Source organism: Babylonia areolata, chromosome 8 (genome assembly GCF_041734735.1).
Source record: "Babylonia areolata isolate BAREFJ2019XMU chromosome 8, ASM4173473v1, whole genome shotgun sequence".
In the NCBI taxonomy this organism is placed as follows: Eukaryota; Metazoa; Mollusca; class Gastropoda; order Neogastropoda; family Buccinidae; genus Babylonia; species Babylonia areolata.
The window spans coordinates 17,259,411-17,284,651 of NC_134883.1; the positions used below are offsets into that span (position 1 = coordinate 17,259,411).

At 45.7% G+C, this 25,241-nt stretch overlaps 1 protein-coding gene across 3 annotated transcripts in view; it reads left to right on the forward strand.

Annotated features, from left to right (window-relative positions):
* Positions 1 to 9,920, forward strand: part of LOC143284588 (inosine-5'-monophosphate dehydrogenase 1b-like) — a 41,568-nt gene extending 31,648 nt beyond the window's left edge. For all 3 annotated transcript variants that reach the window (XM_076591408.1, XM_076591409.1, XM_076591411.1), the window contains 5 exons: positions 555 to 698; positions 2,961 to 3,105; positions 3,653 to 3,796; positions 5,800 to 5,883; positions 6,818 to 9,920. In XM_076591408.1, coding sequence (XP_076447523.1) covers positions 555 to 698; positions 2,961 to 3,105; positions 3,653 to 3,796; positions 5,800 to 5,883; positions 6,818 to 6,839 — 539 coding nt within the window. In that variant the 3' untranslated portion in view covers positions 6,840 to 9,920. The remainder of the gene's footprint in view (positions 1 to 554; positions 699 to 2,960; positions 3,106 to 3,652; positions 3,797 to 5,799; positions 5,884 to 6,817) is intronic.
* Positions 9,921 to 25,241: the final 15,321 nt, after the last annotated feature.

The following is a 25,241-nucleotide window of genomic DNA, read 5'->3' on the forward strand; positions in this document are numbered from 1 at the left end:
GGGGATCGAAACTGCGGTTTAGGACTAATTGACAAGGCTGCACACTAGGCATGCTTTCTTGATGATATCCTGGTGTTAATCAGGCCCAAAAGATACAGACACTTGCAGTGTTAATCAGGGAATTTAAACAACACACCCATAGATGTATCTGTGAAGTGGATGATACTCAACTGTGTGGGCCCAGTCATTCCATTTTAGCCTATTGCACACCAAGCTTTTGGTAGGATCTAGCCATGGGCTGAATAAACCCACCTCCACGAGGAATCGAACCCACATCCTCCCAAGTTGTCAGTCCATGATACTAGCTACTTCACCACAGTGGCTGGTGTACATAAAGTTTATTCATGAATGGAGTATGTTTGTCTTGTTTGCTGACTGATGATCAACATATATTGATATTTTGGTTTCAGTCTGATTGGTTTACTTGTAGCTGATCAGTAATTATTTGTTTCAATCTTGTTTGTTGACCGTACATAAGTTGTTAATCAGTAGTTTGTTTCATTCTGATTGACGACACAGCAGGCATGTAATGTTTCACTACAACCTGTGCACAGTGATGGCGGTGGGGCGGCCCCAGGCCACGGCAGTGTACAAGGTGGCAGAGTATGCCCGCCGCTTCAGTGTGCCGGTCATTGCTGATGGGGGCGTGTCCTCCGTGGGTCACATCATCAAGGCACTGTCCCTTGGGGCCTCCACAGGTAAGGGCACGCTGCATTGCTTCTGTGTGCATACACACAAATGCGTACATACACACAAGGAAGTGACTGATTTTTAACTTCGGTGCATGTCTTGATACATAAAGTGAAATAATTATTTTTAAAAAACACAATAAAAACTTGTAAAAATATTTTTTTAAATGTCAGTACAAAAATCCATATGATATGGAAACACTCCTAACTATGTGTGAGTAAATATAATTAACTTTATTGATGTTTTTTGGTTTTGTTTTTCTTTCTGGAGAAACTAATTACAGTTAGTGTTTTGACTGCCAGAATTTCACTGGCTGGGGATGATTGGAACGGATAACCTTTCAGTCATTCATCAGACACGATTCAGTTTAGTGCATTCAGTTATTTGTTTGTTGTAATTATTTCATTTGTTTCAGGTTAATGTTAATAATACAGCTGTGGCAGGCTGTCAGGGCCGAACCAGCTTGTTTGGTCTGTGCACAGATTGGGAATCTGTTCTTGTCTCCCTTCACTTTTCCTCTCTGGTTCTGCCCCCTTCACATTTCCTCTCTCAGGTTCTGTCCCCTTAACTTTTCCTCTCTCAGGTTCTGTCCCCTTAACTTTTCCTCTCTCGGGTTCTGTCCCCGGTTCTGTCCCCTTCGCTTTTCCTCTCTCAGGTTCTGTCCCCTTCGCTTTTCCTCTCTCAGGTTCTGTCCCCTTCACTTTTCTTCTCAGGTTCTGTCCCCTTCACTTTTCCTCTCAGGTTCTGTCCCGTTCACTTTTCTTCTCAGGTTCTGTCCCCGGTTCTGTCCCCTTCACTTTTCTTCTCAGGTTCTGTCCCCTTCACTTTTCTTCTCAGGTTCTGTCCCCTTCGCTTTTCCTCTCTCAGGTTCTGTCCCCTTCACTTTTCCTCTCAGGTTCTGTCCCCTTCGCTTTTCCTCTCTCAGGTTCTGTCCCCTTCACTTTTCCTCTCAGGTTCTGTCCCCTTCGCTTTTCCTCTCTCAGGTTCTGTCCCCTTCGCTTTTCCTCTCTCAGGTTCTGTCCCCTTCACTTTTCCTCTCTCAGGTTCTGTCCCCTTCACTTTTCTTCTCATCGGGTTCTGTCCCCGGTTCTGTCCCCTTCGCTTTTCCTCTCTCAGGTTCTGTCCCCTTCGCTTTTCCTCTCTCAGGTTCTGTCCCCTTCACTTTTCCTCTCAGGTTCTGTCCCCTTCACTTTTCCTCTCAGGTTCTGTCCCCTTCACTTTTCCTCTCTCAGGTTCTGTCCCTTCACTTTTCCTCTCTCTGGTTCTGTCCCCTTCACTTTTCCTCTCAGGTTCTGTCCCCTTCACTTTTCCTCTCTCAGGTTCTGTCCCCTTCACTTTTCCTCTCTCAGGTTCTGTCCCCTTCACTTTTCCTCTCTCAGGTTCTGTCCCCTTCACTTTTGCTCTCTCAGGTTCTGTCCCTGGTTCTGTCCCCTTCACTTTTCCTCTCTCAGGTTCTGTCCCCTTCACTTTTCTTCTCATGTTCTGTCCCCGGTTCTGTCCCCTTCACTTTTCTTCTCAGGTTCTGTCCCCTTCACTTTTCTTCTCAGGTTCTGTCCCCTTCACTTTTCCTCTCAGGTTCTGTCCCCTTCACTTTTCCTCTCAGGTTCTGTCCCCTTCACTTTTCTTCTCAGGTTCTGTCCCCTTCACTTTTCCTCTCAGGTTCTGTCCCCTTCACTTTTCTTCTCAGGTTCTGTCCCCGGTTCTGTCCCCTTCACTTTTGCTCTCAGGTTCTGTCCCCTTCACTTTTGCTCTCAGGTTCTGTCCCCTTCACTTTTCCTCTCTCAGGTTCTGTCCCCTTCACTTTTCCTCTCTCAGGTTCTGTCCCCGGTTCTGTCCCCTTCACTTTTCCTCTCTCAGGTTCTGTCCCCTTCACTTTTCCTCTCTCAGGTTCTGTCCCCTTCACTTTTCCTCTCAGGTTCTGTCCCCTTTACTTTTCCTCTCTGAGGTTCTGTCCCCTTCACTTTTGCTCTCAGGTTCTGTCCCCTTCACTTTTCTTCTCTCAGGTTCTGTCCCCTTCACTTTTCCTCTCTCAGGTTCTGTCCCCTTCACTTTTCTTCTCAGGTTCTGTCCCCTTCACTTTTCCTCTCTCAGGTTCTGTCCCCGGTTCTGTCCCCTTCACTTTTCCTCTCTCAGGTTCTGTCCCCTTCACTTTTCCTCTCTCAGGTTCTGTCCCCCTTCACTTTTCCTCTCAGCAGATGTGGGTAAACCTGAAACCAATCCACACACTTTGATTTCTCCTTGAAAGTGAAACTACCATGACTGTGTTGCAGTGATGATGGGGTCAATGTTGGCGGGGACATCTGAGGCCCCGGGGGAGTATTTCTTTGCTGACGGAGTGAGGCTGAAAAAGTATCGGGGAATGGGATCTCTGGACGCTATGGAGGCCCACAAAGCCAGCCAGGCACGATACTACAGGTGTGTGTGGGGTGGGGGGAGGGGGGGGGGGTGCAGGGGTGGAAGGGGGTATGGGGGCTGGGATCTATTGATGCTATGGAGGTCCACAAAGCCAGCCAGGCACAATAATATACCCTCCACTTTTCCTCCAGTTGCCTCCTTTACCCCTTGCTCAGAATTAATTGGCAGTTCAGTAAGATATTATCTTAATTATTGACCTTTGCGCAAATTTTATTTGATGCATACCGTGCAATCCTCTAGGTGAAAAATAAAAACAGTTGCTGTGATATAGGCTGGAAAATGTTAGAAAGTGGTGGTGAGTATCGTTCTGACATACTCATGCACGTGGTGAATATCGTTCTGACATATTCATGCTAATGGATGTATGATACTTATCAGGTAATCAACATGGTCCGTTAATATCTCATAGGCAGTTTGGTCAGTTACTGGTAATGCTGTACTTCAGTTACTCAGTCAGTATGTGTAGCCAGCTAATCTTCCCCAAAGTTGTGTTTTGATACAGAAAATGTTTTGCCTGACAGTCATTTCCCTGTGTGTGTGTGCGCAGTGAGTCGGACAAGGTGAAGGTGGCCCAGGGGGTGTCGGGGAACATTGTGGACAAGGGTTCGATCCACAAGTTTGTCCCCTACCTCATCTCCGGCATCCGGCACGGCTGTCAGGACATAGGTGCCAAGAGTCTGTCCATTCTCAGGTGAGGGACAGGACAGGTAGTGCGAAAGGCAGAGTGGAGGGGGAAAGGGGTGGGGATGTCCTTTTAGTGAGATAGCCAGGGCATATAGATATATATATATATGTATAGAGAGAGAGAGAGCAAAAGGCGTCCATGATATATTGGGCATCTGTAGGACTTCAGAGATTGATTCTGTAGGCTTAGCTACGGTACAATCATATTGATTCTGTAGGACTTAAATAATGTAGAATGATATTATGGAAGGAAAACCCCTTTCATTTTCAGGTGAAAGATATGGCAGGTTGAAAGAAAGGGGAGGGGGAGAGGGGTAGGGGTGTCCATTCTCAGGTGAGAGACAGGACAAGTAAGGTCAGGTGAAAGGGGAGAGGGGTAGGGGTGTCCATTCTCAGGTGAGAGACAGGACAAGTAAGGTCAGGTGAAAGGGGAGAGGGGTAGGGGTGTCCATTCTCAGGTGACAGACAGGACAAGTAAGGTCAGGTGAAAGGGGAGAGGGGTAGGGGTGTCCATTCTCAGGTGACAGACAGGACAAGTAAGGTCAGGTGAAAGGGGAGAGGGGTAGGGGTGTCCATTCTCGGGTGCCAGGTAAGATCAGATGAAGGGGGATGGGGAGAGGGATGGGGGTGTCCATTCTCAGGTGACAGACAGGACAAGTAAGGTAAGGGGAGGGGGGTGTCCCCATTTTAAGGTGAGACAAGACAGGCAGGGTGAAAGGCAGTGGAGGAGGCGGGGGTGAGAGGGGTGGGGGTGTCCATCCTTGTGTGAGAGACTGAGCAGGTGGTGTGTGAAAGGCTGTAGGAGAGACAGAGCAGGTGGTGTGTGAAAGGCTGTGGGAGAGACAGAGCAGGTAGTGTGTGAAAGGCTGTGGGAGAGACAGAGCAGGTGGTGTGTGAAAGGCTGTGGGAGAGACAGAGCAGGTAGTGTGTGAAAGGCTGTGGGAGAGACAGAGCAGGTAGTGTGTGAAAGGCTGTGGGAGAGACAGAGCAGGTAGTGTGTGAAAGGCTGTAGGAGAGACAGAGCAGGTAGTGTGTGAAAGGTTGTAGGAGAGACAGAGCAGGTAGTGTGTGAAAGGCTGTAGGAGAGACAGAGCAGGTAGTGTGTGAAAGGCTGTAGGAGAGACAGAGCAGGTGGTGTGTGAAAGGCTGTAGGAGAGACAGAGCAGGTGGTGTGTGAAAGGCTGTAGGAGAGACAGAGCAGGTGGGAGCAAGGGGACAGGAGTGTCAGACAGACAGAAGAGGCTGGACAGGGAAATCAGATGGACTGCTTGTCATAAGATGAATTGAATGGCCAGTGTGTGTTTGGTGTAAGAGGATTTCAACTGCAAAATGTATTTCTTTGTGTGAAATGAAGGTTTGCTCTTCCAAGAAAACACAATGCTTCTTTTTGTTCATTATATACAGATTTAACTAATTTATCTTGTAAGTTGATCAGTGCATGCAGCTTTATAATTTCATCTCATTCCTCTGGTGTCGTGGAGGACAATTAAAGTCCTGGTATTCAACTCCACCTTGCGTGATGCTGTCCACCTGTCCACTTACACGTTCATGCCTACTCTTAAAGGTGAAAAATCTTTGGAAGAAGATGGACAGCATCAGCCCTCTGATAAATTGTAAGGGGAGGTGTTTTAAATTTCAGAGCCAGATGTAATTCCTAGGATAAAGTTGTGTATAATTTTGTGTGTGTGCGTAAAGTATTTATGTATATCTTTTTGTTTTTGGTGTTCTAAGAGTGCATCTGTAGTTTGTTTTAGGTCTTCTAAGAGTGCATATGTAGTTTATTTTTGGTGTTCTGTTGGAAGAGTGCATCTGTGCTTTGTTTTTGGTCCTCTAAGAGAGCACATGTAGCTGGGTTTTTTGGGGGAGGGTCTCTTCTAAGAGTGCATCTGCATTTTGTTGTTGGTCTAAGAGTGCATTTATAAGGGCATCTGTATTTTGTCTTCTAAAAGTGCAACTGTGCCAGAGTAAGGACAAACCAGTGACAGGTGTGCACTGTGTGTGTGATTACAGATCAATGATGTATTCCGGAGAACTGAAGTTTGAGAAGAGGACCACGTCTGCACAGATTGAGGGTGGTGTTCATGGCTTGCATTCGTAAGTGGAACATTTTTCATTGGGAGATTGTGTTTTATAAAAATTTCACTTTTGATTGATTGATGTTCTGTGCCCTATCAGTGGTGTTGGGAGAGGTGAGGGGGGTTGTGGACCACATGGGGAAGTGAGGGGGAGTGAGAGGAATGTGGACCACATGGGGGAGGTGAGGGGGGTGAGGGGAATGTGGACCGCATGGAGGAGATGTGGGTCACAGGGGGAGGTGAGGGGAATGTGGACCACATGGGGGAGGTGAGGGGAATGTGGACCACATGGGGGAGGTGAGGGGAATGTGGACCACATGGGGAAGTGAGGGGGAGTGAGAGGAATGTGGACCGCATGGGGGAGGAGATGTGGGTCACATGGGGGAGGTGAGGGGGATGTGGGTCACAGGGGGAGGTGAGGGGAATGTGGATCACATGGGGGAGGTGAGGGGGGTGAGGGGAATGTGGACCACATGGGGGAGGTGAGGGGGGTGAGGGGAATGTGGACCACATGGGGGAGGTGAGGGGGGTGAGGGGAATGTGGACCACATATCTGAGGCCCCTGACCAGTGGGTCATCCAAAGGCTGTGAGTCCTGGGATGGGTTGCATAAGTGAACTCAGCAGCACTAAGTTTGCTTATCGTTAAGAATGTTCCTCACTTCATGGTAAATTCCATATACTTAGGAACATTCTTGACTTTAAGCAAACAGCGCTGCAAAGATCACCTCATGCAACCCAGACATGATCCACAGGCCTTGACCTACGGCACAGTGAGGTGACTGGACTGTTGGCCAGGGGACTGTGGCAGACACACCTGGGCAAGTCTGCGTATGGGGGACTTGGGTAAGCAGCCATGACATTGTGCAGACTGAGGCTCCAGAAATAGTCTACTTTTGTTGTTACCAAAATACTGGCACACAGCATTGCTGACATGGGTTTTGATCTGTTCCAGGTATGAGAAACGGCTGTACTAAAGGTGGGGGGACGTTGTGAAGAGGTGGTGGTGCACTGCCCAGCCCTGCCAGCAGTCAGGCTTTGCTCCACACGACTGGTTATGCAACATCTGCAGGGGTGCTAATGTTCTTGTTCACATGGTTCCAATGACCTTGCTTGAGGCAGGGGTTGGGCACCGAAGAGTCACTTGGTTGTGATCGTTAAAGAGAATTCCACGGTGCTGGATGCATCATTATGTGTGGGGTTCATCAGGACATGCAGGTTGGTGTAAAGCGGAAAGCAGTGTGGTTCAGCCTTTGTATTTGAGCTAAGTCTCCCCTCTCCCCTCAGAATGTTACTGGTATAAACTAAAATCCAGCACCCTCTTAATCCTTACTACTCAAATTACCAGACTGTCAATTTGTAATTGATAGATTAGCCCTGAATGTTAGTGCCCCTGCAAATGTTGGTAAAGCATTGTTCTTCCTATTATGCTAGCTCCCTGGAACACTGACACCATGTTGAAGTAGAAGGCCTTCCACCCCCAGAGGGGGAACAGGGTCCTTGTTACATTGCCGTCGTATGGTTTTCATGACGTGCGTGTTGTTTTTCAAGTTTTACTCTGTGCCTGGAATCGGTGATAAAATATTGTGTGTTGTAAGGAAATTCATCAAGGGACATTTAGGGCCAGATTTGCATGGAATGTTATGGTGAGAGCATGTGTGCGGCAGCCGGCAAACTTGTGGAATTTTTGTTGTATGTTCACACCATGGGTGTTCAGTGTGCTTTACTCAGCTGTGCTCAATGCTGTTCTCTGTTCACCAGCCTCGTCAGACTGTATACTGCCAGGACCAAACTAAGCTCCTACATCACCCATGTGTTTTCAGTGGAAAATCATCCCTTTCGGTTCTTTGTTTGTAATTGCACCCTGACATTGCTGGAAATTGTTTTCGGGTGACGGTTTAGTGTCCGTCTACATTCACACTAAGCCCAGCCAGTTCCTTGAAAACTCATCAGACAGCTGGTTGCTGTCATCTATGGTACTCTCCAGCTGAAAGAAATGAATATTATTGGGGTTCATGTTTATTGTATCATTGAAAAGTGTCCCTTGGACCAACTGTCTCCACATCGAAAAGCTGGCTGGAGACAGATGGTGGCCAGTGTTAACACTTATTGCCAGCATCCATGATGGGAAAGTGCAAATTGTGGCCAGGTGCTGTCAGCAAGTGGCTGGGCTTAGTGTGAACATTGCCTCACTGTGCTGAATATGAAATTGTGCAAATATGGTTTAGAAAGTCATACCCATGTTGTTCCCTAAACATTTGTTATAATAGTTGCAGCAAGCTGTATCAGTATGTAATGTTTAAACTAGTGGTTGCAACAAGAGTGTTTCGGTATGTATATTTAGCCACTGAATCTCTACAGTGCTTTTTTGGTTGTTGACATGACATTTGCAAAGATGTGGAACTTATACACTCTGTGTCTGTGTTGTTTTCGATGATATACAGGTTTTCTGATGACAGCAAGGTTTGCTTAGGCTTTTGGTACTAAACATTTCCAGACTGGTGCAAGCTACAGCCAGTATTCAGGCTAAAGTTTGTGGTTTACTAGTACAACAGTTCATCAGTCAGCACTTTGTTTGCTGCATGAGTGCAGTCAGTTTAGCTCTTCGTGGTGTTGGGAAGACGGCTCATCCACACAGATGGCAATCCTGTTGCTGAAATGGGTCAGAATAGTTCTTGCTCCTTCATGCAGCAGGTGATAACAAAAAATCTTCTGTTTGCTGCAAGCAGAGACCATTAGTCATTTACTATGGTGTCACACAGCTCTGTGCAGTCCGGAAGTTGCTTCAGATGTGGTCCTTGTTTTCAGTTCAGGTGCTGACAGGTGCTAAAAACCATTACAAATTTCAGTGTATGAGGGGTGAGTGGTGCACAGAACATGTCTCTGTCCCCTCATAACAATAAAAGTGTCTCCTTCCCCTCAAAAATAAATCCCATGACCTTGGCCCATTTATTTGAACTTGAGATCAGAGAAGATGTGCACTGTTTTCAGGGCAGAGATTTGAACAAGGCACTGCTTTAGTGAAAACCATCCATGTGTATTCATCATTTGTGCACACTATAAGCTGCTTCCACCCCACACTGCCTCTGAAGACATTGCTCACTGTGGATACCTGGCCAGGGACAACGAATCACTGCACACCTGTCATACTCATCAACCACAACTCTGCTTGTGACATCATGGATATAACTCCATGTTAAATTTAACTTTAAATGCATCTTTCCTGAGGAACCCCAGCTGTCCCCTGTGCCTGTTTAACCCACAGTAAATCGAGAAAATATCTTCCAGACTTCTCAACCCATGTTCAGGTCAGAGCACATCAAGGTAGACACCACCTGGGGCCGTATTCAAGAGACCATCGTGCCTGAGGGTAAATGTGTACCTGCGGGTAATCTGCCTGAGGCAAGGCAAACTGCCCGAGGGTAAGCAATATCCAGTATTCATGAACACAAGAGTCTACCTGCGTGTCTATAAACCTGAAGGCAATTCAACCTTACTATCTGCCAAGGGTGACTGCCCATGAAGCAGAGGTAAATATGGCTTATCCTTTTGCAGCATTTTTCTTTTTTCTAAAAGGGAAAACAGGCGTGCTTTATGGACGGCACATGTTTTGCGAACTCTCTCGACAATGTTCCAAGCTGTGGTACGATTACAAGTGAAACAGAGCATGTGCAGACGGGAATCATCGGGATTTAAATAAAAAAAAAAAATAAATAAATAAATAAAATAAAATAAAAACAATGGGTTTGCTGTCTGAGCGAACCGCATATACGAAGATAACTCATCCTTCAAGGTAAACTGTACCTGCGGGTCCCAACCATGTCAAAGATAACTTGCCTGAAGGCAAAATAAATTTTGTCTTGAATACGGCCCCAGGACTTGTAGCCAGTTTACCAGCACTTTCTCCCCATCCCCCTCTGGTGTGAAGTCCAAAAACATGATTGTTTTGTGTCCTGATGTGGATGTTTCTAGAATCATGATCTGTAATTTCCTTGGTACTATTGATGAATATGTCCTCTGAGCTTCGTGTCAGTAAAAGATGCTATGTAATAACCGTCCACATGTGTGTGTTATGATTATGTACATTGTGACCATGGAGTGACTGGATGGAAGTGTTTTACCACACTGACCCACATGTATTTGCATTGCACCCCTCGCAATAAAAGCAGCATGCATGTGTCCACACACATAAAACATATTTTTGCACAAGCCAGCCCACAGGTCTGTTCAAAACGTCACTGATTCACAGACTTTCTTTAGCCAGCTTCAAAGAATACCCCACTGTCTGTGTGAATCATGGTCCTTTTTCTGACAATATACCAAGTGACAAACAGTAACGGTCGAACATTCATCTTTATAATATTCTACACTGAAAAACTCTGCTGTACACGTATAAACCTGCTACCCCCAAAATATGAATACTTCAGTTGGATATTACAAGAGTATGTGCATGTAGCTGTTAAGCAGTGCAATACAATAAAACTGCCAAAGTTCTGAATTCAGTCAAATTATTGCTTTACTGATCTTGCACATTCAAAAGAAAATACATTGGAACTAAACTGTGCGACACTCCAGGCTAAGATTCATGCAGTATGTTATAACTCTTAATGCATCCATTTCAATCTTCCTCATCCAATTCCAAAGCATCTCACACATTACAAACTGTTATTATACTGGTTTATGAGGAAGATGATTTTGCCAGTAAAACTACCATGTCATTAAACAAAGGCCCCAAAAGTCCAACCACTATCGTGTCTCAACGACCAAGGCCCACGAAAAGTCCTGAGACAGCCTTCAAGTCTGCATTGCCTGCCTGCCTGCCTGCCGTCAGTCTGAAACTAGACCCTCAACTACTGACAGCCCACGAGTGCAGGTCGTGCAAGCATCTCTGCCATGATTCTATTGAACACAGCATATACTTTACTGCATTAAATACCATTCTGACAGACGGTACAGTTTTCTCCACATCATGGTGCACCATTTCTGATACAACATACCCAAATTCAAACTGCAGTGGACAAACCAGTTCTGTTAGTTCTGTGTATCGTGTGGTTTAGAGGATAAGTTGATGATGCCTTGGGAATCAAAGTTGGGTGGGAGGGCAAATGTGGGGTCCAGAATTGAGTTCACCCCACCATTTTTTTTTCCTTTACCACGCCATCCCTCCAGATTGCATTCTCAGTGGGGAAAAACACTTCCATGGTGTCAATACCCGATCCATCTCGGTCACTGCATCCACCACCCTCTTCCCTATCCCCCCGCCTCCCTCCCTCCCCAGCTCCTGCATCCAGGTCATCACCCCGAAGGAGACAGAACTAAGTTTAACAGCCCGTGTAACCCACACAGCTCCATGTCTCTCGACCCTCCCCAACGCGCAGTTCCCGAGCTATAACAACCCCACATGACGTCCCTCAGCCACTGCCAGGAATGGAAACGGGTAAGTGCCATGTCTCACGCTTCCTCCACAAAAGGGCCATAACCCACTGGTATTTGGCACACTGTCTTCGATTACTGTCCCGAGCGAAGTGAGGAATAGAAGAGATCTAAATCAGACGTGCACGCAAACAGTTCTATTTGAGAGACGGACTAAGAGTAAATAGTATTTCCGTGCTATGCTACGCTCGGGTAAAAATTTCTGCTGATTTTCCGGAAAACCAACACACATGCCCATTACACGGTCAGTGAATCCGGTATCGGTGCATGCTGCGCCTGTCCGGAAGAGAACGGGAACGGAGAGACTCCACCAGTCCCTGATCTCCCAAACCAATTATATACCCCACGTGGGCGGATTAAACAGCGATTCCATGATGACTCCATGTCGTGTACAGCCTGGCCAATCACTGCAGACAGTTTAAGGCTGTATTCTGAGGACAAGAAAGTCCAGAACACGCTATTACTGCAACGATCCGTAGTCAGATGCGTTATCTTAGGCCTGATATACTTAATTGCAACGATACCTAAATCACGTTGTTTATGCAGCACTGCCGACTATACGGCCACACCAGCGCTGTCGTAAATCACAGCACGTTCAAACGGCACAGCATGCAGAACCTTCTACTCCGCACTGACACGGTCATCAGCTGTTCTCATACTGCCCACTGTCCCTGAAACACCACCTAGCGGGCCTTAATGAAGGTCACTGACCACTGTCCCTGAAACACCACCTAGCGGGCCTTAATGAAGGTCACTGACCACTGTCCCTGAAACACCACCTAGCGGGCCTTAATGAAGGTCACTGACCACTGTCCCTGAAACATCACATAGCGGACCTCAATGAAGGTCACTGACCACTGTCCCTGAAACACCACCTAGCGGGCCTCAATGAAGGTCACTGACCACTGTCCCTGAAACACCACCTAGCGGGCCTCAATGAAGGTCACTGACCACTGTCCCTGAAACACCACCTAGCGGGCCTCAATGAAGGTCGTCTCTCACTGACCACTGTCCCTGAAACACCACCTAGCGGGCCTCAATGAAGGTCACTGACCACTGTCCCTGAAACACCACCTAGCGGGCCTCAATGAAGGTCACTGACCACTGTCCCTGAAACACCACCTAGCAGGCCTCAATGAAGGTCACTGACCACTGTCCCTGAAACACCACCTAGCGGGCCTCAATGAAGGTCGTCTCTCACTGACCACTGTCCCTGAAACACCACCTAGCGGGCCTCAAGGAAGGTCACTGACCACTGTCCCTGAAACACCACCTAGCAGGCCTCAGTGAAGGTCGTCTCTCACTGACCACTGTCCCTGAAACACCACCTAGCAGGCCTCAATGAAGGTCACTGACCACTGTCCCTGAAACACCACCTAGCGGGCCTCAATGAAGGTCGTCTCTCACTGACCACTGTCCCTGAAACACCACCTAGCGGGCCTCAAAAAAGGTCAGTGACCACTGTCCCTGAAACACCACCTAGCGGGCCTCAATGAAGGTCACTGACCACTGTCCCTGAAACACCACCTAGCGGGCCTCAAGGAAGGTCGTCTCTCACTGACCACTGTCCCTGAAACACCACCTCGCAGGCCTCAATGAAGGTCACTGACCACTGTCCCTGAAACACCACCTAGCGGGCCTCAATGAAGGTCACTGACCACTGTCCCTGAAACACCACCTAGCGGGCCTCAATGAAGGTCAGTCCCTGAAACACCACCTAGCGGGCCTCAATGAAGGTCACTGACCACTGTCCCTGAAACACCACCTAGCAGGCCTCAGTGAAGGTCGTCTCTCACTGACCACTGTCCCTGAAACACCACCTAGCGGGCCTCAATGAAGGTCACTGACCACTGTCCCTGAAACACCACCTAGCAGGCCTCAAGGAAGGTCGTCTCTCACTGTCCCTGAAACACCACCTAGCGGGCCTCAATAAAGGTCACTGACCACTGTCCCTGAAACACCACCTAGCGGGCCTCAATGAAGGTCACTGACCACTGTCCCTGAAACACCACCTAGCGGGCCTCAATGAAGGTCACTGACCACTGTCCCTGAAACACAACCTAGCGGGTCTCGGTGAAGGTCTCACAATCGACCAAACACAAGCTGTGATGTTAACACTCCCATTGGAATGGCTCAGCTGCAAAATTGCAAACAGTTTTTTCCTTGAAAGCGTGACTCTTCAGTGAGCTCAATTTAACGTCAATGTCAAGGTTGCCCAGAAAATGCTCTGTCAATCGCAGAAAATGCACACTGTTGATGTGTTCGTTGTGTGTGTGTGTGTGTGTGTTGGGTGAGAGAGAGAGGGAGCGGGGCGGGGGCGGAGTGGAATTTGAGACAACTAACGGGGAATACAAACGGCGCATGCAAATCCACAGCCCCATGTGAACAAGGAAGGATTACAGTATGTTGCAATGTTGCCAGATCTTAATAAATACCACGTGTTGCGATCTGATTACAACTGCCCCTCTCCACTGGAAAGTTCTTGACTACACGAAACCACGTTCATAGACACCCTATCAATAAACAAAAAAGATAATCGTGGATCTTTATTTCGAAATGAGATTAGCATCATTGCTTACTGCGGACTGGCGCATTAGAAGTAGACTGTGACGATTCTATTTTTCCCCCCACAAAGGATTGAGGAATCGGCGGATGATTGATCCAAATTCAGTCTGAAATAACAGTATCTCCCTCACAGTAACTGTAGTGGTTAGAAGAAAAAAAAAAAGGGGGTGTGGGGGTGGATCAGTACAGAGACAAGACAAAATTCTTTGTTTTCGTGGATATCAGATATGCAATAATGTATTGTTTTTTTTCCAAAATAAACACACACCTCGGGCAAGCAATCTGAGCTCCTCCTTCCCCCACGCTCACACCCCCCTCCCCCTCCTACACACACACGCACACACACACACACAGGCGTTTGTCAGGAAATAATTGTGCTCCGTGAATAAATGTATATTATCATTACCTAACAGCCATTAATTTTCTGTTTACAATTCATTATTCAGCTGACCACAGAGCCATCTCGATCACAACTGAAAACCGGATAGAAAGTAGAACGCTTCAAATAGTCACAAACTGTGAGAACGCGATAAAAATAACTTCACAAATAATATTGTGTGTGTATTTGGTATTCATTTTCCAAAGCAAATAACGGGTGTGTGTGTATGGGGGACTCTGTGCGGATGGTGTGGGAGTAATGCCATTGAAACGGGGTAGTGGATGGGGGAGTCGGCATCAACCCCCACCCTCTCCCCTAAAGATACAACAAAAGCTATAACTGTACTTATAAGACCACACTCATCCACGTTATCTCTGACAATCCGTTCACTAAGAACTCTGCAACAATGATGAATATCTACCAAACTGGGTTTTTTGTTGTTATTGCTGTTGTTTGTTTGTTTATTTAGTGTTGTTTTCAAATAAGAATGCAATGAAAATATTAACAGTCCATCAAGTTGGAACTGACCACGCGAAAAACACCTGTCTCCTTCCTTCCTTCTTCTGCGTTCACTCGTATGTACACGAGTGGGCTTTTACGTGTATGACCGTTTTTACCCCGCCATGTAGGCAGCCATACTCCGTTTTCGGGGGTGTGCATGCTGGGTATGTTCTTGTTTCCATAACCCACCGAACGCTCACATGGATTACAGGATCTTTAACGTGCGTATTTGATCTTCTGCTTGCATATACTAGCAGGTCTGCACATATGTTGACCTGGGAGATCGTAAAAATCTCCACCCTTTACCCACCAGGCGCCGTCACCGTGATTCGAACCCGGGACCCTCAGATTGACAGTCCAACGCTTTAACAACTCGGCTATTGCGCCCGTCCTGTCTCCTTCCAAAACGCACAGCCTGAGCCAAAGGCATCAACGAAACAGTATTCATCACAGCAACATGTGCAAACTCAAATGGAAAACAAGAACTGTAAAATAAACAGCAAACGGGATATACAACTGGACAGAGCAAAGTGGTCACGTTATACACCATGCTGGTCAGCCCCAGGGATGGGTAGATTCCAGCGCCAAGTGGACCTCACTGCGTCATGGTCATCATGTCATTGTCTCCTCATTGCCTGGCCAATCTTCACCCTTCCCCCCCCCCCCGCCCCACCCCTCGTGGGTCAATACCAACCACATGCTACCACCCCACACACTTTTCTCACTGACGTGGTTGAGGGTGAAACCTCAAAATAAGGTGTGTGGCCTTTGCCACCTATTTTTCAACAGGGCAGAAGCAACACGCACGAAAGGTGCTGATCTTCGAACTTGCACAATACTGAAAGCCTACAAACGGTATGCTTAAAATTAGCACCGTTTGTGACGTACGGAGGCACATCACCTCGTTTTTGTGTGTGTGTGTGTGTGTGTGTGTGTGTTTGAGGGAGGGGGCGGGGGCGGTGAGAGAAAGACAGAAATAAAGACTCGGACAGACAGAGACAGACGAACGGAGACAAAGCATAAGCAAAGAGAGACTGAGGGCTAATGAAATTCATAGACGCTCTCACCACCATCTTGATTTCCCACCCTCTTTAAGTCAAAGACCCCCACCCATCCAAGTGTCCACTGAAGTCAGATCTGGTTCAGACAATGTGGTCGGTGTGTCTGAGTTTAACTCAACGCAGATCAACTGCATACCCGTTTCTTTTTCCTCCAGGTGAAATCTTCAGAAAGGCCAATCGGCTCCAAAACAATAGGGAGACTTTACTTCGATAATTTTCCAACCTGCGTGAACTCAGTAACGGAATCATGAAATTGCACATTCTAGCGTTTGCCTTGATAATTATGATAAACCTCCAAGGGAGGCAACACTCATACATTTCTAATACGAACAACTGTTTACGTCCAAGAAAGATCGTCAACCTAGACATAATCTGTCATTCATGTGACAGTCTGATGTAACTGTCGGAACATGCATGCCGTCCGCATTGTACAGAAGGCACAACCACAATGTTCAAAATAGTATGTGCGGAATTCTGTGGTCATGAGTATCATTAAAAATAATAAATATAAAATTGTCACAACCCATAAGGGGTTGCCCATGAACCCCCCGCACCTTCCCAGACTAACACCCCGACAACACAAAACAGACATAGATAATTCAGCTCAATTCTTTACTGTTGTGCACTTTGAATACCCTGGTCCAGACACACAAATTTAAACACTTAACTACAGCAACACTCTCTGGTTACACCATAGCAGCATGACCACGACACAGTAGGCCCAAGTAACGGCAGCACAGATCTACACGAAAAAAAAAAAAGTCAGTTCACTTGAACCTAAATCAAGTTCGTCCGTTGAAGACCAGTGTCGCTGAACTGGCTTTAGTCACATGCCTGCAGAATCGGAGAGGGTGAACGGGATGAGGGACTGTGGGTGAGGACGTTGGAAATATGAGGTCGGGGAAAGGAGTGGGAGTGAGGGAGTTTGGAACGGACAGGGATGAAGTGGAATGATGACCACTGAAAAGGCGAATCCTGGAGTCCCGTCGGGGTGGCAGTCAGGGGGAACCCACAGGAATAAGTCACAGGGAACAAATCTGTAACAAGACTCCCATGTCTCTGTAGACCATGCTCTAACACGTTATGAAAGAGGACCCCTCCCCCTCCCTTTCCTTAAGCAATACACATTACGCTAAGTAGGCGAGTAAGTGGATATTGATGCAGTCGCTTCCACACAAAAAACTACCAGTGCCAAAAAGTACAGGAACCGCCCATTATTGTTTCTCTCATAATTAGGGAGTTAAACCTGCATATAATACTTAAGACACATTTACCCTAAATGACAATTTGTCGTTATTTATAATGCTAGTTTCGCACTGCAGAAACAAAACTCAATGAGGTAATATTACAAATCATCGTACTACATTTCCAACACGACATAAAAATGTTTTGGGAAATTTAGACAGTTTTCATTGTAAAGAAGGTATATTTGAAACAATAAATCGAGCCGAATACATGTCAAAATAACACACTTAACATCCTTATCAATTTCCCCCCAAATATCTAGAAATAAAAGAATACTGGATTTAAAAGATTTCCGTTAAAACAATCCCAAGAATGCAAACAAATATCACAAGTTACGACACTAACACCACGAGGACAAACTAACTATACAACTCCCCCCTCACCTGTCACCAGGAATCAGGCACACCACTGGCCCAGGAGAGAACACAGAACACAGACCGACACAAAGGCAGAAGGGGGTCACACAAGAATCGAACCCCACGACTGTCCAAGAGGGCACCCAACAGCTCGCTTGCTGGATCGGTGACCCTTCTCCTTCCAAAGCTCGGCACCAAAGGCAAAGCAAAACCCTTCCTTCGAACGACGTTAACTCAGAACTCATCTCAAGAGTTCAGAGCGAGAAGGACTAAGGACATGTCAGACACACATCACAACAGATTCACGTGCTTCAGTTCGGAACATAACTGAGCACACAAGAGAACGATAGAGCAAAAAGGGGGAGAGAGAAGGAGGGAGAAAGGGAGAGGGGAAAGGAGAGGAGGGGAAGGGGAGAGGAGGGGAAGGGAGACGAACACACGAACACACGCACAAATGAATGCCACGAGCCGTGACAAAAATAATAAAAAGAAGAAAAAGATGGAAAAGATTTCTCAGGGGAACCAGAACTTGTTTCCGTATCCAGCACCTTTTTTGCTATCACAAGGTAATATTCCACTTCACCAGTACATATTCACACAGTTGCAAAATATGCAGATGCTTTAGTATACACGCAAGCTTTTTTTCATTTTTTTTCATGTTACCACCACCACCATCACTGCCTCAATTGTCAAAACTACCACCACTTTCACCACCAACACCCACACAATCATCTATCAATCTGTAATTTCTGCAGATTTCATGTAGGGATAATTTTCAGAACGTTTAATCAATAATCATTTCATGACCACATTTTTAAAATCATCATCACTGATCATGCTACTGTCATCCAACAGATGCACCACCATCATCATCATCTTATGTTGTGACTTCTCCTTTTGCTGTTTCAGCTACTTGAAATTCTTCTTTTCTTCGTTCGAGGGCTCGAGTCATGCGTTCACTCGTATACACGAGTGGACTTTTACGAGTATGACTGTCTTTACCTCCGCCATGCAGGCAGCCATACTCCGTTTTCAGAGGGAGGGGGTGCATGTTGTGTATGATCTTGTTTCCATAACTCACCGAACGCTGACACCGATTACGGGATCTTTAACGTGCGTGTCTGATCTTCTGCATGCGTATACACAGGAAATGGGTCTTAGGCACTAAGCATGTCAGCACATATGTTGACTTGGGAGATCGGAAAAATCTCTATCCTTTACCCACCAGGCGCCGCGACCAGGATTCGAACCCGGGACCATCAGATAGAAAGTCCAACGCTTTGACCACTCGGCTGTTACGCCCGTCAGCAAATGAAAATGGGTTCCATGTAATGCAATTGTCAAAGGCAGCGGTAATGCCACTATTAATAGGTCTGATGATGATCACTGAGTAAAATGGTGTCATACTAATGAACAGTGAAGAGAAGACAATAATCATATTGATGATAATGAATTAAATGCCGCTTTACTATACCGACTATAGTTCTAAATATCATATTCTATTTGCAAACGCCATCACTGACCAGCCCTAGCCACAAAAGGAATTAACAACGTAAGTTAAACAAAATGATCCGCTCTGGCGCGCGCACGCACGCACGCACACACACACACACACACACACACACACACACACACACACACAAACACACTATTGACGCCGTTCACTGACCATACACCCACACCAAGTTTTCGCAGCTAGAGCCAGGGCAGAGGCAGATGGAGAGCAGTCAGGGGCTATAAAACTTGGTGACGGTAGGTGGGAACCACCAGACGACAGCCACAGACAACTTGACCTTACGGCCAGCAGCCAGGGAATCGTTCAACACATCACTCGGGTGGGAAGCAACTGATGACAGGTGATATGTCTGGGTGTACCTTGGTGCATCACCTGCTTTGTGGAGAGTCGCAGCTATATTAGGTCGTGGCTCTAGTGTCTGTGTCCCGTTGATGTATGGCGTGTGTGTGGCGGCCTGTTTGCCACGGAACTTTCTGACCCTGAAGGGGGAAGAGAACAGGGGATGTGGGCAGGAAGGACTGAAGAGATGAGTGGGAGAGTGAAAGAGAGAAGGGAAAAGGTGGAGAGGAAAGAGACAGAGGGGGAGTGAAGAAAGTAAGGGAGAGAGGGAGAGGGAGACGGAGGAAGAAAATGTATAAGTACTAAGATACAGAGAACACACACGGTATATATGTTTAACATACCTCTTTGGGCAACAATGGGACACCCCTTGTGCTATTTGCACTGTACTTCGTCCAATGGGGTGACCGTTTTGTTGGGGTCCGTTAAGGTGTTGGTCTGTGATTCATTGTCTTTCACTGCTGTCGGGAAACCATAACCATCTTTCCTTTTTTTTCTTTTTTTTTGTATAGTCGGATTCTCATTATACACCAGCTGTTTGAGAACATTGCCCAACACTGTAATGGGTGCGTTAGGGAGTCTTCAGGAAATATAGACCTTACAGCGACCGGTACGTTTTGGGGAATTTCTTCCAAAAGGCATGGGTTATTTTTAAAAGCAGTTACCACAGTACTTGATTTGATACAAATGTTAAGGTCCGCAGCGAAGAGCCTTAACTTCTTTTGCTGTTAGTTAAAACCAAACAGACCACATAATTATATGTTTTTGTCGAGTATGCTTAGCCCATCGCGGAATCTTAGTTTGATTTGGTAGTGTAAAAATCTCTCTGCTGTGCAGCTGGCTACATCCGGGCATCAGCAAATGATTTTTTTGTTGTTGTTGTTCATTTAGCTCGCAGGTGAGATCGTTGTTTGAAGTCACTTTAGGAGTACACAAATACATAAAATCCTGAAGACAACCAGGTAAAAAAGCTATACTTATCTCTACTGTAAACTGATCGCTATCAAAGACAACACTGACAAACCTGCAAAAGAGGATTACACTGAAGAGAGAGAGAGAGAGAGAGAGAGAGAGAGAGAGAGAGAGAGAACTTTTAAGTACTAAACATATGTGTGTGTGTGTACATAGACAGAGGCAGATGCAGACAGGGAGATACAGAGACACACAGAGTGAGAAAGAGAGAGACAAACAGAGACAGAGACACAGAGAGAGACAGACAGACAGACAGCCGACAGACAGACAGACAGACAGAGACAGAGACAACAAAACTCCGCCACAACCAACGGCAGTAGTGTAAAGCCGAGATGGCGCGGCGTGGCGACAGACAGACGTGTAATTGCCGGACCGGTGCCCGTGTTTCCCCCAGCAAGCCACCTGGCTGTGTGCTGCAGTCATTCACCACCCTGGGTGGCCGCCAACTTCTGTCTGGAGCCACGCTGGACGGTGCGCTCCTCTGTGTGCTAGCGACAACAAAGACATCAAGCCATCATTCAGCTTCCGTTCTGGAGGTGAGTCCCACTTCAACAGTGATAACCCTTTCCTCGCTTAGGCTTTGGATGCACGCGTGTTTTATCGTAATTATATTCTCTTTGCTTTAAACTTAGTCGCTTATCATTTCTTACAGAACTGGTATGCTTTTTTTTCTTTTTTTTTTTTCAAATTCGCTTTGTATGTACATGTTTTATCTTACTACATTATTTTTGTTTTTCCCCCTTCCCCGCGCCAATCTTAAAGAAAAAGAGTGTAGACTGTTTAATGGTACCAAAGCGCAGTAAATACAGGCCATTGTTTTTTGTCAACAGAGCGCAGGCAAGCTTTATCATTATTCATATTACTACTATTATCAACATAATTATTCTTCTTGTTGTTGTTATTGCTAATATTATCATCATTATTATTGCTGACAGCCCAGACAACCACACAAAACCACAACAGGGCTGAAGGCAGCTTCAGAGAATGCGAGACCATTCATTCTTAACGGTATAAAATCGTGAGAAACTGAAAAAGTATATTATGACTATTTCCTTAAAAGCAAACAAACAGAAAACAAATAATTTAATAACTTGAATCTCTCTCGCTTGAGTTTGTTCACATAAGTTTGTGATTTTAGACCCTGAATACATCGAAGGTAATTTGAATTTACATTTCTCGGAACAATTTGAACAGAAAGAAAATTTCGATCCAGACAGAAGGGACAGGAGAAGAGAGTAAAGGCAAACAAATCAAAGCTGGCAGTGGACAGGTTCTGACGGAACTGTTTACGACAGACATCTGAAACAACTTGAAGTAACAAAGCGAACCCGCGCGCATACACACACTCGCGCTCACTGGCAGCAGCTTGCAAACAAATCAAAGCTGACAGTGGACAAGTCGTGATGGAACTGTTTACAACAGATATCTGAAACAAGTAACAAATCATAATTCATGCAAAAAAGTGTTCAAAGAATATCCTATGTCTACTGTAATTAAACAAACGTTATATGGAAAAAGTAATCGATATAGGTCTACCGATGTTCTGTGCGTCTCTCAGTTTTCAGTTAATTAATAATATGTTTCAGTATGTGCCTCTGGTGTCTCTCTTTCACTGTGACTCTCTGTCTTTCTGTCTCTTCCCCCCTTGTCTCTCTCCATCCCCCGTTTACCCCTCCCCCCACCACCCCACTGACCAAAGCGCTGAACCCGGCAAAATCTGCGAATCTTGGGCTCGATGTCGGTTGTTGGCGCCTGGAGGGTTAAGGGTAGAGATCATTCCGATCTCACGGGTCAGCTTATGCATCAAATCCCCTCCGCCCCTATGTAATAACAATAATGTTACATGACTTTTCTATGGCGCGATATCCAGTACCAATTCTGCTCAAAGCGCCTACACCATCCAGTTGAATAATTATAAACATGCCTTAAAAAAAAAAAAAGAAAAAAAGAAAGAAAAAAAACCAACACATTTCAAAAGCTTCCAATGTGTTTATATTAAAAAAAACAAACAAACACACAGAAAAACAAAACAAAACCCCCCACACATTTCAGAGATGAATCAGATGATAAAAGCTATCAAGTAAATAAGAGTTAGATCAAAACAAAATGCATTCCACACACACACACACACACACACACACACACACACGTCCCTTCCTAACAGACACGCACACACACACAGACATTAATTATCAAGTGCACTCTATACACATGCAGACGGTCAAATACGCACTGTAAAGTTCCTGAAAACTTCCGTCAAAGAAATAAAAGCAGAGAGAGGGAGCGGCCGCAAGTCTAACATGAAAGGTAGAGCACGATGCTTTGCAAATCAAACAAATATCGGCATCATTTCCAAACCAACATTGCGCAAATTTCTTCAAAACGGAACAGAGTCTCTGTGGGCCTTTCAAGATACAATAGACTGAGCAACACACTAGACGCCACGTTTTTGGCATCAGAGATCTTTTCCCATCCCTCTTGCGGCCAGTCAGTGGCAGCCTCTGTGCGTGTGTGTATGTGTGTTTGTGTGGATGTGTGGGTCTGTGCTTTTGAGTGCGTTTGTGAATGCGCGAGAGTGTAAGTGTACACAAGTGTCAGGAGTGTACGCGCGCGTGTGTGTGTGTGTGTGTGTGTGTGTGTGTGTGTGTGTGTGTGTGTGTGTGTGTGTGAGAGAGAGAGAGAGAGAGAGGAGGTGGGAGTGCGGGAGGATGAGGTATGTGAGTATATGCATGCCTACACTGTGGGAGCAACAGGATATTGGAACGTATATATATATATATATATATATATATATATATATATATATATATATATATATATATCTATATCTTTGTATATATGTGTGTGGGGTTGGGGGTGGGAGATATGGGCGTATGTGTGTGTGCTTGTACAAGTAAGTGTTCATCTCTGTGTGTGTTTGTGTGTGTGTGTGTGTGTGTGTGTGTGTGTGTGTGTGTGTGTGTGTGTGTGTGTGTGTGTGTGTGTGCCGTGGAAGCTGCGATACGTGGACTAGAAATGAGTGTGTGGAGGAGGGGGGTAGAGGAGGTGCAAGGTAATGTGTGTGTGTGTGTGTGTGTGTTGGAGCTCATGTACGTTTATATGTATTTGACTGTGCTTTCATATCTGTGAAACTGCATGTTTGGTGCATTTCTGTTGTGCATGTGTGGGTGTGGGTGTGAATGTGTGTCTTCATGTTTTACATTTATTCGCTTATTTATCACCATTGTTGTCTTTTTTTTTCTTTTTTTTCCTCAAGGCCTGACTAAGCGCGTTGGTTACGCTGCTGGTCAGGAATCTGCTTGGCAGATGTGGTGTAGCGTGTATGGTTTGTCCGAACGCAGTGACGCCTCCTTGAGCAACTGAAACTGAAACTGAAACTTCCGTCAATATTCGGCGGGTTATGAAAACACGAACATACATACCCCCGCCATTCCACCCTACTCAACCTTCAACCAGCCACCGCTTTTTCCCCCTCCCTCTTCATCATGGATCTGTCATGGGTCTGTAATTAGCGCTAACTGGTGAGCAAACCAGCGGTGGCCTTCAAGCAGAGGACGGTATACAACACAGCAATCAGGTATCACATACACCCTGGTGACGTCTGTCACCTCATTGCCACCTGTGTGTGTGGGAGGAAGAAGGGAAAACAGGGGAGAGAAAAGGGGAGGGGGGTGGGGGGTAGAGACAGGGAGTGAAGAGAGAGGGAGGGGATGAGGATGGGGAGGAGGAGGAGGAGAGAGAGAGAGAGAAAGAAAGTCTCAGTTACCTACTGTCCGTGGCCATTTTGAAATCAAAGCGTGGCGGAAATCGAAATACTTTATTTTTTCCTCTTCGCTTGATGGAAAGGAATGAGCACACACTGGCCGTTTCCATCTTACCCTCACAAAAGAAAACAATCAATCAGTCAAGGAAATACGGAAAAAAAGAGGAAGGAACGTTAAACATATACCCGGCATGACAAAATAACAACAAAACGAGAACAAAATAAAGAGCAGAGAAATACGACAGTCGCTGTAGAAGAAGTAGAAAGTACACAAAAGAGGAGATAAAAAGAAACGAAAGAAAGGAAATCTGAGATCGTGAAAGAGAAAGAGAGAATGAACGACCAACCGAACGAAATGTTATTTCAAGAGAGTAATGGAATGAGAAAAGTGTTTGTTTACATCCGAACTTCTGGATAAAGAAAGCTTTAAAAAAAAGCCCAAGAAAACCAAAATATTCACAACAGTAACATTATCAAAATTTCATACGCATGCACAAAAGCTAAAAGTTGTAGAAATGTTCCAGTTCACTACAATAAAACCAAGGACAGGCAGTAAACAGTACGGACAAGAAGTGAAATAAGGAGAAGGAAAGATGACGGACAGGTGACCAGTGAACATGGTGTGGGAGAAAAAGAGACGGACAAATGGACATAGAGAGAAAATGATGACGGAGAGAGCGAACGAACGAACGAAATTTTATTTTACGAGGGTAAAGGAGTAAGCACAAAGTACATGTTTACATCCGGCCCTCCGGGCAAGAATAATAGAGAGAGAGAGAGAGAGAGAGAGAGAGAGAGAGAGAGAGAGAGAGACAGAGAGAGAGAGACAGAGAGAGACAGAGAGAGAGAAAGTCAATTCACAACACCAACGTCAAAATTACATAAGCATGTGCAAACATAAACATAGAACTCATGTACAATACAATATCGCGATAGATGAATAACAACGAGGACAATGGGGAAGGGGCGTGGTGGAGAGCAGAAGGAAGAATGGACAAGGGGAAGAGAAAAAAGGAAGGGGGGGCTGACTGAACAGACAGATACAGTGACAGTGACAGTGGAGACAGACATAGAAAGAGACTGACAAGGGAGGAGAGAGGCGTGTATATACTGACAGTCTATACTTGTTGTTTATAATTGATATGTGTCATAATCACGTTTTTCAATAAATGTGCACGATATATGTTTTTAAAGTTAGGGATGCTTTTAACAGCAAATCCAGACATAATTTTGAACATAAATAGACCTT